This window comes from Polypterus senegalus, chromosome 10 (assembly GCF_016835505.1).
Source record: "Polypterus senegalus isolate Bchr_013 chromosome 10, ASM1683550v1, whole genome shotgun sequence".
NCBI lineage: Eukaryota > Metazoa > Chordata > Cladistia > Polypteriformes > Polypteridae > Polypterus > Polypterus senegalus.
Genome location: NC_053163.1, coordinates 6,190,244 through 6,208,170, shown reverse-complemented (window position 1 = coordinate 6,208,170; position 17,927 = coordinate 6,190,244). Strand labels below are relative to the sequence as shown.

General features: G+C 45.0%; 1 protein-coding gene across 1 annotated transcript in view; it reads left to right on the top strand.

Annotated features, from left to right (window-relative positions):
- Window positions 1-17,927, top strand: part of LOC120536355 (TBC1 domain family member 10B-like) — a 59,915-nt gene continuing 41,988 nt past the window's right edge. Inside the window, exons 1-2 of the mRNA XM_039764682.1 lie at window positions 1-393; window positions 6,841-7,582. Coding sequence (XP_039620616.1) covers window positions 6,894-7,582 — 689 coding nt within the window. The 5' untranslated portion in view covers window positions 1-393; window positions 6,841-6,893. The remainder of the gene's footprint in view (window positions 394-6,840; window positions 7,583-17,927) is intronic.

The following is a 17,927-nucleotide window of genomic DNA, read 5'->3' as shown; positions in this document are numbered from 1 at the left end:
ACGTCGCTGTCAGAGCTCCGCTAGTAGGAAACTGGCCGGCGGTATAGCGAGGAAGGAGCTGCGAGGCTGGGGCTTACAGACTTGGAAGAGAAACGCCGCGAACCCCGGCAATGAGGACCGGCGAAACGCCGGAGGAGACGCTGTAAGCTGCCTTTCCCTGAGTCCCCCCTTTCTGGGCTCAGAGGGAAGGGGGGAGGCAGGTGGTCGGTCCATTGGGCGGGGCGAGGAGCGGAACGGCGGAAAGCTCGCAACAGGAGAGGTCGCGGCTCGGCAGGGCCTGCAAGTGGGGCGCCGGACTGGGAAGTGACGAGCAGCTGGGCCGCAGGTGGAGAGGATGTGAAATTTGCGCCGGAGCCGCATCGACGCAGGGCAGGCGCTTAGATTCCACATAAGGTGAGGAAGCTGGCAGCACCCTGGGGGTGTCGGGTTGGGAATTTATAGCGCTGGTCGGGGTCGAGGTGGGCTGGGGGGTCAGTACACGCGAGGGTTAAGGAGACAAGCGTCTGAACGTAAAGGCAACCCCGCCCGCAAAACTAGAAAACCGGTTCTAGGAGGGGTGGTGAAGGAGCCCCCGATGTTTGCAAAGGGAGGAGCAGGTGGACTCCCCGCTGATGTTGTATAGCGTCTTGCAGGAGAACCGTAAACCAGAGCGAGCTGCCGGGTGACAAGTGCAAACAGACGAGCTCTGGATTGTATGGTGTAGCCTGGGCACCGCGGTTATGATTCCGTCTCAGCTAAAAGATGGATTGATTGCTGGCAGCCCGCTTTGAGGGGTACAAAGTGTGCGTGCGTGCACGCATGCGCGCGGCAGGGATGGATCAAAGCAGCATTACCGACAAACTGGCAATCAGCTGCAGGCGTCTGCCATCCATGTTGTGCTTTACGGGTGTCTATCAGCACACCTCTGTTGTATGTGGCACGCTTCGTATGCCAAAGAGCAAGTCACAAATGACTTATCATTAGAGGCCAACAGAAAAAGCACATGAGCTCATAGAGAGGCAGTCGTGATAATGGGGTACCTACAGATGGTCCTGGTAGTTGAGGGAGTGAGGATGATGCTGGTGACGGAAGAGAGGGATGTATTTGACTTTGGGGCTGTCATTGACCATTCTTTGGTATCGAGCAATAGCAGCTTAGCAGATTTTTGGATAAAGAACATTGAACATGGCATCCCTTCCAGGGTGTTACCCTGATCTCTCGTAAGAGGGCACACCATACTGGCGTTTGCCACACCTTGGTTTTAATATGTGAGCTGTTTTCCCTCAATACTCAATTATACCTTTTATCCTTTCCTCACCTTCTGTGGTATCCTTTTTAAGTGTGATGGAAATCTTAATGAATCTTCATTTTCATTCATTAGCATGTTTCTTTAATTGTGGCTTCAGGGTGATTTGGTTTGATGTTTTCTTGGAATTCACATTTTCTGCTTTTTGAGAAAAGAAGGTCAAGTTTGGTGGCAGCAGTTCCCGTGACTTGATTTTTGAAGCCTTTGCTTGTCTTGAGGTGCTGCCACCTGGTGTTGGCGGTTTATGGGATGAGCACGAGATGTTCTTACAGATCAGTAAAATCATCGGCAGGCCTTTAGGTGTATTCTTAACAAAGCTCATTCCCATCCGTCTTCTTAATTCGCTTATCCAATGCAGGGCAGCTAATTCATGGAGGTCCTTCCGTAAAATTGGTGTTTTTTTTTCACTTAATAAAATGGAAGGTCTGTATTTGGTGACGTGTTAAACGCGGTCACACATCCAAGTAAGAACTGAACTGCACTCTGTACGTGTTGGAAGGTACGAGTAAGAAGTTGTCTGTAGTCTGCTCATGCCGAGTGTATGAGTGGGGACTTCACTGGACTCTGCACACGTCGGACATGCGGGTGTGAAATTTACTGCACTCTGCACATGTCAGATTTATAGGTAAGAACTTCGCCGCACTCGCCGGACGTTCAGGTAGGGACTTCACGAAATGTCACATATTACAAGTAAGACGTTCACTGCACTCTGCACATGTCAGATTTATAGGTAAGAACTTCGCCGCACTCTCCACATCTGACAAGACTACCACACTTTTTTTTTTGTATGAAGAAATTCAGGTTGTTCACAAGATGCAAAACACAATACACTTTCTCTTTCATATCCCCCATCAGTTCTGTCATCACCGTCAAAACAGATACAGCCGAACGTCACTTCCAGGTAGAGGTTGTCACCTGCTTGGTGTCCTTTGGTCATCAGCCGGGGAACACCGATCATCGGGATTCTGCTCCTTACCCCGGGTATCTCTCCTGCTGCTGAAGCAGTGGCATTGCCACCCCCTTTTTAGGGCTCCAGCTCCTGCCTTTTCTCCTGAGACACAACCGAAAGCTTACCCTGCCTCTTCCTGCTCTGTGTTGCTTAATTCCAGAAACCTAAAGGTGCCCTTTGATCGGTGGGGTGGCGCGTTGATAGGCTGATAGGTCAAATATATCAGTTACGGTCAGGTCAGATAAGTCCAAGGGGCAAGTGATGGGTCCGCTCCCGGCTTCCCTGGACTCGCCAGCCAGCTCGGAGCACTTGACGCTCTTCCTCTGGTGGTCACTTTCTACCTTGTCCTCCCATGCGGCGGTCAGTTCAATGAGGACCACTGTCTTGTCAATAGCCGACCGTACCACTATGTCTGGCCATTGACTTGATGTGATGATCTCCTGGTGGATACAAGAAGTTCTTGATTTAATGCCTTCAGCTTTCATATCAGGTCCTATTCCAGCATACAGTAAGTATATATATATATATATATAGAGAGAGATATAGATAGAGATAGAGATATAGATAGATAGATAGAGATATATATAGATATAGATATAGATAGATAGATAGAGATATATATATAGATATAGATATAGATAGATATAAATGAATGCACTTACATTATACACTATATTCTCTTTTCATGACTGCTCTTCTCCAAATATTGTACCAGAATACTTTTTTTTTTTTTCTTTTTCTTTTCATACATTTCACTTTATTTTAAAGACTTAACTTTCACCCGCGGCTCCGCCTACTTAGTAGTGAAATAGGACTAACTTGAAAAATCAATTTAAAAAAAAAAAAAAACATAATCATTTGTATTGAGAGGAATTTTTATTGATAGCTTTCATGCCCGAGGGCCTCTTGCTATATAATATTTTTGGTTTTGCTCTCAGAGGCGAGAATGTAGCTGTGATCTCTTTGCCAAAAATGTGAAAAGTTGGCAGGGTATCTCCCGGCAAGGTGGGTACGCTTGAATGTCAGATGTTGGCACTGTGTATCTGATCGTGTTCGGCTCTGACAGGAGAGTGTCCCCCGCGTGAGGAGAAGAGCATGCGGGCCGTGATATCTCTACCCTCTAAAACGCACGTGGCTATGATCATCGTAGGCGACTGTGTGTAGAGGCTGCAGACCTATAAATACCTGGGAGTGCAGCTGGATGATAAACTGGACTGGCCTGCCAATACTGATGATCTGTGCAAGAGAGGACAGAGACAACTATACTTCATTAGAAGGCTGGCGTCCTACATCTGTAATAAGATGCTGCAGATGTTCTATCAGATGGTTGTGGCGAGCGTCCTCTTCTACGCGGTGGTGTGCTGGGGAGGCAGCATAAAGAAGGACGCCTCACGGCTGGACAAACTGGTGAGGAAGGCAGGCTCTATTGTAGGCACAGAGCTGGACAGTTTGACATCCATGGCAGAGCGACGGGCGCTGAGCAGACTCCTGTCAATCATGGAGAATCCACTGAACAGGATCATCTCCAGACAGAGGAGCAGCTTCAGCGACAGGCTGCTGTCACCGTCCTGCTCCACTGACAGACTGAGGAGACCCCACACTATGCGACTCTTCAGTTCCACCCGGGGGGTAAAAATTAACATTATACAAAGTTATTGTCTGTTATACCTGCATTGTTATCACTCTGATATTTAATATTGTTTATTTTTTATCAGTATGCTGCTGCTGGAGTATGGGAATTTCCCCTTGGGATTAATAAAGTATCTATCTATCTATCTATCTATCTATCTATCTATCTATTGTATAGTGCCTTTCATATCTCTATCTATCTATCTATTCTCATCCTGCCGACTATACCAAATTCTATCTATCTATCTATCTATCTATCTATCTATCCTGATCCTGCCGACTATACCAATATCTATCTATCTATCTTATAGTGCCTCTTATATCTATCTATCTATCTCTCTCGTTAAATGTTACTCCTTTGCAATCTCTAGTTGATAATGTCTACTGAGCGAGCAAACAGGTATCACTAACTAAGTGGAGAGGTAGGTCGACTTCAGCTGATTGTGGTGTGTGAGTGAGGAGGGCCCCACCCCTGCGGTCCAGCCTCCCCCTCCCCTCAGTCCGTAGCCTCTCTCTCTCTCTCTCTGATTCGTGTGAATAAATTGGTGACGCAAGCAGCCTACAATACTGAGTGCGATGAGAGAAGTTGCAAAATCAACCGGAATGTTCAAGCAAATTCTAGAAAAGAAACCGATCTAAATCCATTAAGTAGTTCTCTCGTTCGCTAGCTAAGCAGAGATAAGGTATACACCGCGAGGCTGGCGCGTGAGTGAGGAGGGCCCCTGCCCCACTCCCTTTGGCCCGCTGCGTCTCTCTCGGATTCGTGCAAATGAATCGGTACCGCAAGCAGACCGACATGTTGGATTTCATATATAATGACCAGTAACGGCGCACTGCTATATCGATAACGTGCAGTGAATCCACTTGACTTGTACTTTTCCTCCTCTTTCTCTGTATGTTTATCATTCGTTTGCTCAGAGGTTGATACGCTTGCTGCTTCCTAAGCAGCTCTTCTCTTCTCCACCCTAGCGGCCCGCTTCTTCTCTTCTTTCGTCGGCATCTTTTCGTGTTAAGTCAGTGTTTGTGTTGCAGTTACGTAGTACGTTTTCTTTCATTTTTCACTTAAGTCTTCAGTCTGCCTCACGAATGATTTAAGATATGAAGAGGTAGAGGAAGTGACGGCGAAGGTGGTTAGAGATGAGAACGGCGCCCATACGCGTGTGCCGCACATCCGCCCTGCTGGCCACTGCTGAGAGTTAATTGTACAATAAAATAAAAAGAGGAATAACCTTGGAGGTCAATCATCACCCTGTAAGTGGACAGCAGACGCCATTTAGTTTATGTGTACCAAATCTCAGGTCAATAGGTCAAGCGGTTTGCGAGCTACGGGTGACGTAAAATCCTGGACAGCCGCGGTAGCGTATTATATAAGAAGATACAGAGGTAACTCCCAGTGATTTGCCGGCAGTGTGGCACGGTGGTTAAGTCTCTGAACTTCAAGCCCTGAGGTTGTAGGTTCAGACCCCGAGAGCTGACCACCCGGAGCAGGCCCCAGTTGAATCTCCGGTGGAGCAGTCAGCCTAATAATAGTAATCAGTTTACTCCAATTTCCCATCCTGCAAAATCGACAAGCCCCTTCCCTCTGGCCTTAGCAGCTGCCAGACCCCCGCTTCCTCAATTCTTTCTTTTTTTCCTTTCCGTTCCTTTCCACTTCACGTCTCTGTTCACATTTCGGTTTTTCCGAACACGCCTGGCATCCCACGTCCTCTTCTTTACCAGGCTAACCGTCTTCCATATCAACAGGGCTCCCCTTGCGCACCCTCCATTCCCTGCCAGTCCCCTTGTACCGAGCCCTGCACCGTTCCCGGTATTCCTTCCACATCACCCCAGTTGCACTCCCACACACTTCTGCACATGTAATGCATATAAACTGTGAGAGCTGCCTTTGTGTGTCTTTAGGGTCTGCCCGTTGGTGATCCAGGGTGTTCATCTACGTATCTGGACCTAATTGGCGTGTCACGTGATAGCGGTTCAGTCAGTGCTTTAATTTTTAAAGAGCTCAGTGTGGTTCAGATTCACTGTCAGAATAACCGTCTATGGGGGGCCATCCTCAATCGTGTCCCTGCCCAGACCCTCCAATGGATTGCGGTCTCCGAGTTACACCCCACAAAGACGTAATCTGCTTAAACACCCATCAAAGCGGTGGCCATTGTCTCGTGTTCTGCCGTGGATGTGAACGGCGCTGTAAATAAATCAGATTAATGGAAATCCGATGATGGCGTTGATATTCCTGGTGGGCAGAAATCGAGGCTGCCCATCACAAAACCGCTGAGAGAGTGCAGCTGACTTGCCAACTTGAGGCGAGTCAGCAGATCGATTTGCATTTTGCTGGCTTGTTGACTCGGCTTGTTAAGTGAGGTCGGGGTGCAGCTAATTAAATGCCACTGCAGACCCCTACTGTGGGAAAAGGAACAGGGGGGGTGCTGCCTTTTTAATTAGCCCCCCTCCCCCCCAATGCCCAACATACAAAATGCATGGTGTGCTTGCTTGTTAAAGAAATTGTCAGCCGAGCCTGGAGACTTTCACGTGTGCAGCATGCAGAAGAGACCACTGCACCACTTTTCAGGGCTGATAGGAACAGAAAGTTAGACCACCATCCATGGGTTGAAGTTTTGTAAAATGCAGTCTGAGAAGCTGAGGCCAGGTGAGATATGACTTAGCAGGGCGGTGAGTGATGTCTGTGCAAAGGAAGTCGAGGTCGGCCAAATAGGGGAAGCGATAGCTGCTTGGTTTTGAATGGTGGCGGGGGGTGTGGGGGGCAGCATTCCGCTAAGGCGCAGGCGGTTATGTAATAGCAGTCGCCCACCAGTACCCTGCCTGGCCTGAATGACGTCATGGAGTCTTTAGGTTGATGGCTAGGGTGCTCCTTGGGGGACTCGGCTTCTCATTACAGGCATCTGAAGTGGGACTTCTACTGTGTCACCCATGGGCCCCTAAGCCTGACGGTTGTGTGTCTCTTTTTTTTTTTTTTGTGCAGGCAGAGGACACGCTTAGCACTGAGGTGCAGGCTTTCACGTCCAGCGAACAACCATGGAAAAGATGTCTACTGAGGATGATTCCACCACCGTCCCCTTAAGTCCCAGTACTGGTCGGCCCATTTCTTCTCAAACTTCAGACGGACCAGGATTTCGGGATCCGCTACCACCTCCCGTCAAACCCAAACCCAAGGATTTGCTAAAAGAATCCGGCTCTGCGCACATTTCTTCCCCAGGAATGACGGAGACTCAAGCACCCCCTCCTTTGCCCAAGTCAGCCATTTACGGTGACCCTGCCCTCATGTCAACCACTCAACAGCACAAGAGGCTGGGTGAGAGCCTCCCACCAGCCAGCCCACAGTCCCCGAAACCCTTATCGCCAGCCACCTGGCTCAAAGCACTTCCAGAGGATGTCCACCAAAACGACATGGCGGAAAGCGCACCGTCACCGGTGCCCGAGCACAGCCTACCGTCGGCAGGACCAGTCCCCTCTTTACTTCTGGGCATGGGCTCTGGTTCCATGTCCAGCCTAGGACCTCCTTTGCTCCCTTTTCGAAAGCAAGTGGCCCAGGACTCCATGAGCTACCTTGAGTCAGCCAGCATGATCTCAGGAACACAGGAATCGCTCGCGGGTTTTGGGGACGACGCCAGCTCCATGGGCTCTGATTCCGAAGTGAATGGGATGACATTCCGGAAAACAGACAAATACGGATTTGTGGGAGGTGCACAGTTCTCTGAGGCCTGGTGAGTTTTTACAATTAATTAAATATTTATCATTTTATAGTGCCTTTCATATCCTATCTATCATATAGTGCCTTTCATCTATCTATCTATTATAGTGCCTTTCATCTATCTATCTATCTATCCATCTATCTATCTATCTATCTATAGTGCCTTTCATCTATCTATCTGTTTGTCTCTGTCTGTCTATCTATATTATATAGTTCTATCTATCTATTATATAGTGCCTTTCATCTATCTATTATATAGTGCATTTCATCTATCTATCTATTATAGTGCCTTTCATTTATCTATCTATCTATCTATCTATCTATCTATCATATAGTGCCTTTCTTAGCTCTCTCTGTCTGTCTGTCTGTCTGTCTAATGAACATGTAAGATTGGTGGTCTGGTGTACTAATAGGAGGTCCTGTTGCAAACAATGAGCCTTGTCGGACGGGCCCTTTTTTTTTCCATTAGTTCAATCTTTGTTTCCTGACTGGTCACAAGATTTGAAAAGTGAGTGAGAAACTGCCATCCCACCGTCGCCGCTTCGTTTTTGTGGTTACGTGAGGGGGTGGAAGTGCTTGAAACTGATTGCTCATTTCTCAGGTTAGCGCGAGGAAGGCATCGGCAGTCTTGTGCTGAACGACGGAGATGCGGTCACAACACGAGACCTGGTATTCTGAATCTCCTTCACTCAGCTGAACCAACAGATATCTGATTGGCTGCAGCCCACCGAGCAGGTGCAGTCAGTGTGGGCACAATTAAGGCGCCAGCTTATCAGGTCCAGGCTGGGGAGTCCACGGCCTCACTGACTTTATTTCCTCCACAGTCATTTCATTTTCTACACTTTATCATCCTTTCCCTCCTATATTAACATTTCCTATCTTGCCAGAGGGTGTTGTAGTGATGAGATTCACCGGGGTCAATGATCACCATGGATGGTTTAATCTGCTCCATTGGCTTTCATATTCCTGAAAGATGAGGCATCCTTTATCATTTTAAACCCACCCCTCAAGGCTCAGGTTTTTTAATTTAATGGAAGACGGCTCAGTGTTACTCACATCTTTGTGGCTGACAGAGCAAGAAGGGGGGGGTGCTACAGAATTGCTTCAGCCTCAAAGTGGCATGGAGCTGGCGAACATTTTGATGCAAGAACGGGAGTGCGTGAACTGGAGGTGAGAAGGTGGTGCAGTAGTTAGCACTCCGAACCTTAAGGATCCAGTGTCCAATCGTTTCTTTTGTTGACATTGCACGTTCTCCCGACGTCTGCAGAGGTTTCCTTCCTGACACTCCATTTATTCCTCTCACATCCACCATAAGTGGGCATGTTGGGGTCATTGGTGACTTTAAACTGGCCCCTTGCGTGTGTGTGTTTATTAGTGTTGGAGCGATCATAGATTCCGCACCTTATTACCAGTGGGAAAACGACACCCAGGCAAGTAAGTAACTATGAGGGATGTTCAGGAAGTTTACCGTTCTTCTGGTGTCTTTGTCAGTTTCCCTCCCACAGTCCCAAATACACCTGAATCGGATTGGCCCCGGTGGAGTGCAAGTTCTCATTTTCTGAGTTCTGACTGTTTCACCGTCCCACTTTTGTTGCGTCCATGTGAAATTCTAGGTCGTATTTTTAGGAGAACCACGATGTCCCTCTTGATTTTCTTTTTATTGCCATTAAAGACCAGCTGTTGTCTCTCTATATGTAAAATCCAAAGTCTGTCTGTATGTCTGTCCGCTTTTCACAGGAGAACTACTTCACAGACTTAGATCGGATGGTTTTTTTTCTAGAATTTCCTTGAAAATTCTGGTTGATTTTGCGACTTCTGTCATTGCGGCAAGTATCAGAGTTTGCTTGCGGTAGAGATTTATTTGCGCGAACCCGAGAAAAATGCAGTGGGCCAATTTCCTCCTCACTCATTCGCCAGCCTCGGGGCGTATCTTACATCCGCTTAGCTAGCGAATGAGAGAACTACTTCACGGATTTAGATCGGGTGTTTTTTTTCTCGAATTTGCTTAAACATTCCACTTGACTTTTTCGACTTCTCTCATCATGCTAAGTATTAGAGTTTGCTTGCGGTACCGATTTATTTGCACAAACCCAACAGAGAGGCTGTGGGTCAATTTCCTCCTCACTAACGTGCCAGCCTCATGGCGTATCTTACTTCCATTCATGGATTTAGATCGGGTGTTTTTTTTCTAGAATTTGCTTGAACGTTCCATTTGACTTTTTCGACTTCTCTCATTGCGCAAAGAATCATATTTCACTTGGAGGAGCGATATATCCGCGCTAATCCGAGACAGAGGAGGAAGCGTGACGTCAGGAGTAGGGAGCTGGACGGGGCCTCCTCACTGTCCTGTTTTGCTACTACGCGGGCAGAGCAGCGGGTGATGGCTAGTTTTTCATAATAACAAGAATAAGCTAGGCATAATAAAATAGCCTGCATCACCCCAAGTATCATTTGACTACACGGGTGCTATTTCCGTCTGATTGTGTTGTTTGTGTATTTTTTATTTATAGTATTGACTAGTGTGAAGGACCAGCGTTGTTTTGTTTGGCCCCGCAGCCCGATGAGTCTCTCTCAGATTAGTGCTAATAACTCGGTACCACAAGCGAACTATGATACTTGGCGCGGTGAGAAAGTCGCAAAATCAACGGAATGTTCAAGCAGATTATAGAAAAAAAAAAGATCTAAATCTGTTAAGCAGTTCTCTCGTTCGCTGGTTAAGTGGACTTAAGGTTACGCCCCGAGACAGACGCGTGAGTGAGGAGAGCCCAGCAGCCCGATGAGTCTCGCTCGGATTCGCGCTAACTAATTGGTTACCGCAAACGAACTCCGATACTTAATGCGATAAGAAAGTTGCAAAATCAACAGAATGTTCAAGCAAATTTTAGAAAAAAAAAAAGATTAAATCCGTGAAGTAGTTCTCTCGTTTGCTAGCTAAGTGGAGTGAAGGTTACGCCCCGAGACAGACGCATGAGTGAGGAGGGCCACACCTGATGAGTCTCTGTTGGATTCACGCTAATAAATCGGTTACCGCAAGCGAACTCTGATACTTAGCGTGATGGGAAAGTCGCAAAATCAATGAAATGTTCAAGCAGATTATAGAAAAATCCCGATCTAAATCCGTGAAGTAGCAGACAGACATACAAACGGGTCTAAAAAAACGAAAAGAAATTTTGCGATTGGACCACGACATTTTTAAAACCGTTTCTTAGCGAGCACCTATGGGCCAAGGGTAACCTACATTCCAAATTTCAAGTCATGGTTCAGGAGATTTTGTGATGAGCGAGTCGGTGGTATTTGGCTTATATATATACTAGCAAAATACCCGCGTTTCGCAGCGGAGATGTAGTGTGCTAAAGAAGTAATGAAAAAGAAAAGGAAACATTTTAATAATAACGTAACATGATTGTCAATGTAATTGTTTTGTCACTGTTATGAGTGTTTCTGTCATATATAAAAATATATATATATATATATATATATATATATATATATATATATATATATATATATATACACACACATATATATATATATATATATATATATATATATATATACATATCCATATATATACACACTGTGAACGCTGGCCCCGGCACAGACAGACGGACAACATTTTTGCACCCACACACTGTTTATTTACACTATTTACATACATATAAAAGTCAAATGTCACGTGCACTCACGATACCCCAGTGCCTCTCGCACCGAATCCCCCAAAAGTCCAGGGCCCACAATCACTGTGCCTTTCCTCTGGCCGCCTCCTGTCCTCTCTCCAGCTCCGTCTTCTGCCTCCCGACTTCCACCAATGACTGGAGGGAGGCGGCCCCTTATATAATGCTCCCGGATGAGCCCACGGGTCCCTACAGGGCTGGGCTTCCATGCCCTGTACCCGAGGCCCCCTGCCTAACCAGGACGGACGCCCCCACTCGGTCTGGAGGAGGCACTCACCCTCCTCTGGTCCTCCAAGGCGTCCCGGCCGGCGACCACACGGGATAAACCGGCATCAGGGCGCCGCCTGGCGGTGACCACGGGCCCCTACAGGGTTGGGCTTCCATGCCCTCAACCCGTGGTTCCCAACAGAACCAGGACGGACGCCCCCTCGCGGTCTGGAGGAGGCACAAGCCCTCCTCTCGTCCTCCTGGGCGTCCCGGCCGGGGACCACAACACACACACATATATACAGTCTTTGGGGTGCGAGCAACTGTTGCGGGGGGTGCCAGAATCCATGAAGGAAGAGAAATGAAAAACATTATTTGTACAAAATCTTAATTTATTTATCCATTCCTAAATAATTAAATGGCAGGCTATTTCATATCAGTGCAATACGCTGTTTGTTAAAACTGATGACTCCTGCTCTTACTGCAAGTCTGCGTGGATATTATGAACTATCGTATCTGTTCAAGTTCTATTTAAATTTTAAATAGAAGGAATTTTTATTTAGTCGACAGAATATTATTCCGGAATAAATCAGCTCAAACCTTAAATAACATAATATTTTGCTCTCCATAAAAAAATATCCTGTCTAAATTATACAAGTTAGAAATAAAGTAAACGTTAAAAGAACAAACATTCAAATTTCTTTACTCTTATGTAATTTTATATAAAAAATAAACTTAAATTTTAAATATCCCAAAAGATTTTGCTCTCCATAAAAATATATCCTGTCAAAATTATACAAATTCAAATATGAACATGGTGCATAACAAAACCTGGAAATATAAATAAAATGTGTTCTTTTCAGCAATAACAAATCAAATCATTCAGTTGTCTTTGCTCTTATGTCATTTTATCAGAGCTGGACGCCTGGCATCTTTTTTGGCAACAAGTTGTTTCTGTTTGGTGTGAGGTTCTGTGTTGTGGAGATTCTCAGGATGGACTGCAGGTGCTCATCAGTGAGGCGACTCCTGTGTGCTGTTTTGTTAGTCTTCATCACTGAGAAGAGCTTCTCACACAGATATGTGCTACCAAACATGCACAAGGTTCGAGCGCATGTAGACGGAGCTGGAGCATTTGTGCGGAATGGAGTGAATAAACTGTGCGGGCCCTGCAGTATCGTACTTTGCCTTCAGTGTGCCATTACACTGCAGCTCAATCACCTCCATCTGAATCTGCACAGGTGCAGTTTCCACATCGACGGCAAATGGGTTGCGAAACAACTCAAAATTCTATTTTTGTTCTTCAAAGTCACCAAAGCGTGCGAACTCAGTGAGCAGTGCGCTCAGTTTATCAGCAAAGTGCGATTTGGGAACACCGTAGTGCCGACTTGGTTCAACATTACTTGGCAACAGGGAAAGTGGGGCAAGTTGCACTGGTGCATTTGTGTCTCCCATAAAAGTAGCTTCACTTGAAATCACTTTGTGATTTTGCACGGTAAAACGCCTGCTGAAGTGTCAGATTCTTCTTTAACTCTTCTGCTTTCTGTATCTTCTGCATTGCATTCAGGTCTTTCAGGTTATCTTGATGTTTTGTCTCATAGTGCCGTCTTAGATTAAATTCTGTAATTACAGCCACATTAGCTCCACAAATGAGACACACGGGTTCAGTAAACATATACTCAGCCTCCCATCGGTTTTTAAAGGCTCTATGTTCAGAATCACCTTTTCTCTTCGGCATCGTGTGGGCTAGCTTCGCAATAACTTGCAGCATCATAAGCTAGACTTGATTAACGCGTAAGTGTTCGCAAGGCAGCTGAAGCGCTGCATTATGGGATCTGTAGTTTATTGTGTTACCAGCGCTTCATATCCCCGGCCATTAATAACAATAATACAGTATATAAAATGATCTCGGGCGGATATAATTACGCCGGGCGGATGTGGCCCGTGGGCCTTGAGTTTGACACATATGGACTAAATAGAACTTGAAAAGATATATTTTTTCAATGTGATCGCAATTCAGATCGAGTTGACGCACTACAGTACATCGAGCCAGCGTGCTATTGTGGTTTTGCCTGCGTGCCTCAATAAGTTGCCCTCCCCTTGCTCTTACTTTTTTACCGGTCATCTAATGAATACACTGAGTATGGCTTTACCAAAACAATCATTGATCGCGAATAAAGTATCCATTATTCATAAAGCTTCAATTGGTGATCTGTCTTTCTGTTAACCGCATATTTTTCATACGTCTCAAACCAAGGGGATGTGAGGCTAAAATGAATCGAGAAGCGCGCATACATACTCGGTGCATCTCCTCTCGGGAATCGAACCTCGGACGCCGGCGCTAGAGGCTAAGCTCTACTATTGCGCCAGGCGTGTGTTTGTCTATTTGAGCGTAGCAGTGTAATTCGGTTTTTCAGCACTCTTTGGAACTGTTGCTTTTGTCTGCGCACGCCAGTTCACGTGAGCCGCTGAAATATGGTTTAATATGTCACTCGCTCGCTTCTAATTGTTTCGCTGCCTTCTTAATTATATAATGCATGTTTTCTTCAGCGCTTTTTGTAGCTCTTCCTGGTTTTCTACATACTGCGTGATTACGTGAGAGGTGTGATGATGTCACACGAAACTCCGTCCTCCCCATGGCTTTCGAGCTCAACTCCATTACAGTAAATGGAGAAAAATAGCTTCCAGTTATGACCATTACACGTAGAATTTCGAAATGAAACCTGTCCAACTTTTGTAAGGAAGCTGTAAGGAATGAACCTGCCAAATTTCAGCCTTCTACCTACACGGGAAGTTGGAGAATTAGTGATGAGTCAGTGAGTCAGTCAGTCAGTGAGGGCTTTGCCTTTTATTAGTACAGATATATATATATAGATATATAGATATAGATAGACAAGTAAGATGTTCAGTTTCACTTTTTGAACCGTCCTAAGCTTTCACTTATAGCTTGTGAAACAAGTGACGTCCATGTACCCCAGTCACGGGTGCCTCTGCCAGTTACAATATATTTGTTTTGTCTCGGTAGAGTTCTCTGTTCCTCTCCTTTCCCCTTTTTGTATTCTTCATTGTGTAGCCTTTGTCAAAATGCCTCAAATCTCACAGACTTACCGCTGTTTCTAAGGTGTTGTACTTTATAACTTCTCCCAGCCTTCCCTTCTACTGTACATTTATAACCTCAGTCAATTAGGTGTAGTAAAAGACAAGCAGGAGTTAAGTTACACTTTAAACAATGTATTATTGATAATATTCACAAATAATAGCAGTAAGCAAAGTACAAGTGAATATTGGCGACCATACCACCTGATAAATGCTGATGTGGAGTTTCTGACTTGTTTCTCACTTTAAATGTCTCCAGTCAAGTCCTCATTTATGGTCAGCTTTCTTCAGAACAGGCCGCATGCCTGTCTCAATATGGCTGCCAAGCTTGTGCTCTTCATTGTGTTGTCCTTTTTATGCTAATGGTTGTGCTTCATGATGATGGCTTAAGAGAGAGTCAGGGAGGGGGTAAAGCAAGTAAATTTGTAGACTCTCTGTCCAAACCCTATAGCCAATAGGGCGTCATGGCACTTAATGGCTTCATGCAACTTTAGATCAATAGAAGTCTGCTGTGACACAATGGGTTTCACACCTGCCCATTCCCCTCAAATTTTGTTAAGGTGAAGCTTGCCAGCCAGTTAGTTGGCCTTCATGCGGTTTTGATTGAGAGAGTCCTGCAGAGAATCACTTGCCAAACTGGTTTTAGGTCCTTCCTCTGGCCCTGCCATAAAATTACAAAGACTCAGTCATAAAGTCTGGAGGGGGTTTCTGAACCATCAAACCACTGCTGTTCTTATCAGTAATATAACACTAATATTACATTGCTTTGTGTAAGTTTCAAATAAAGATATACAAAACATATGTCCATTTATATACATAATTTCACGCCACAACAGTGTCATGCTGTCTTCATCGAGACCCATTTGTTCATTGAGATGCCCAGTTTGAGGCCTGGTGTATCCAGTTTGGCACCCAAGCAGTTTCAGGAAGTGTGCACACGTTGAACTGTTGCCAAGACAGGATTGCTTCCCTTTGGTCAGGGTTGGCAGGCGGGGCGCCACTTCAAAGAGCTGCCCCTCACCCAGGAAATGGTGAAACAGTGGCATGACGTCTTGGCACAAGCGGCTTAGCAGTTTACCTTGGCACGCATCCCATTTCCGCTTAGAGAGCTGTCCCACACTCCTTTATAGGGCAGTAATTCAGTAAGTAATTAGCAGCTCTGCTACGTCACCAATGATAGCGCTGGCTGTGTTTGGTTCATTTTTTTATTTTTATTTTTTTTATGTTGATTCGCACTTGCCTGAACTGTGGCCTAGCAGTTTGCTCATCTGATTGTGTTTCGCTTGTGCCTAGAAGAAGGCGTAATGGTTAGAGTGTGAGATTTTGGGTTATGATCTGCATAATAAAGAGTGTAAAGGGTAGTAGGAATCCCTTAGGACCCCCACCATGACCAAACAGTTTGTGCCCTTAGGACCCCAACATGACAAATTGTTTTAAAATGAATGAACCTAAGAAGCAGCCAGAGGTGATCAAATCTTGAATCTCGAAGACATAACCTTGCTATTACAGTAGAGCTCCCAATTCCATGGCTTTGGTTCGTTCAGTTTCAGTTATCTATGGTTTACCGTGGCTCGAAAATATCAAATGGAAAATTCCAGAAATAAATTGTGCACCATTCTGAGCAAATGTGTTCACCATTTTGGATACACGACGCTGTCCACCCGTTTGTCCTTCTTTGTCGCCCCCAACTCCTCCTTGTATGTTGTTAGGAGAGCAGGCCAATTTGGGAAAGGCAGACCCAGGGGTACAATGGGCAAGGGCATTGCCCACCACCCAAGGCATAGTGGGTTGGTTTCAATGGTGATGCTTTGTCTGTTATCGTCTCCTCTTGTTGATCAGTCCATTGTTGTTTGAAGTTACAAACTCCATCATTTATGGTCCACACACGTCTCTCAAGCTGCATATGTAGAATGGAGTAGGCCTTGAGAGATCGCTTCTGTTAGTCCTTCCAGCGTTTCTTCGGTCCACACGAGAGAGAGAACACAAGTATAATAATGTGCCATGTGTCTTGTTATTATTTACTCTTAGTAATATCCTATTGTGTGTTACTTATCAATTAAACTTGATCATTGGTATGTATGTAAATGATAAACGATGTTCATTATGTATAGGGTTTGCTAATATCCACAGTTTTGGGCATCTGCGGTAGGTCCTGGAATGTATCATCCGTGGATACCGGGGCAGTACTGTATTACTATTCATCGTAAAAACATTTTGACGTTTCCAAAATGCACAAAGGCGGGGTTTCATGTAGCAGGATGCATCCTGTGCAACCACAAGTCCGGTCGTTACCTGGCGCCACCCTCGCCACTAGTGGGCGACATACCGCTTGATGCAGCATGCCGGATGAAATTTTTCTTTCGCTATAAACTTTGACAAAGTTGTTTTACTGGTATGCCAAAAATTAGAAAATTAACTTGCAACCACATCTCTCTCTCTCTCTCTCTCTCTCTATATAGATATAGATATAGATATAGATATAGATATATATAGATATAGATATATATACTGTATATATTGATATAGAGATATAGATAGATATAGATACAGTATATATATATATATATATATATATATATATATATATATATATATATATATATAGAGAGAGAGAGATATACTAGCAAAATACCCGCGCTTCACAGCGAAGAAGTAGTGTGTTAAAGAAGTTATGAAAAAGAAAAGGAAACATTTTGAAAATAACGTAACATGATTGTCAATGTAATTGTTTTGTGTTATGAGTGTTGCTGTCATCAAGGATTTGATTCTCATTATTTCTTTCAATCAGGTTCGTATTTGGAGGATGTGTTGTGTTCAAGTTACATTCCGTGTTTGTCTAGTCTATCCCTGACCATCTCCTCTTCGTTGTCAACCGTTGTAAAGAGAACAGGTTTCATTCATCGAAGTGTTCACTACCCAAATCGGTACTCGTGAATCTAAGATGTTTAACAGGCATTCCCGTTATTAAGTTGTGGATTTGCCTGCGAATATTTAGCGACAGCGTGTCCATGAACGTAATTTAAACGTAAGCTTTACACCTTGCTTTCCTATTGATATGTCTACCAAGGCTTGTTCAGCGTCAGAGGGTTGTTCCTGTCCTACTGCATCAATAAGCAGCTCGTCTTCCTCTTTATCTGAGACATCACACACTGCATGCACGGGTTTACCTTTCCCAGTCCTGCAAACTTTAGCAAAGTGTTTCAATTTACCTCATTTTTTACACTGTCTTCCTTTAGCTGGACATTGACTTTTTACACAGTGTGGTTTGTTTCTGCAGTAGCTGCACTTATGAATATGCTTGTATGCGTCACTCGCTTCATATTCTATTGCTGCCTTCTCAATTGTGTAATGCGTTTTTAGTTCAGCGCTCTTTGGAGCTCTTGC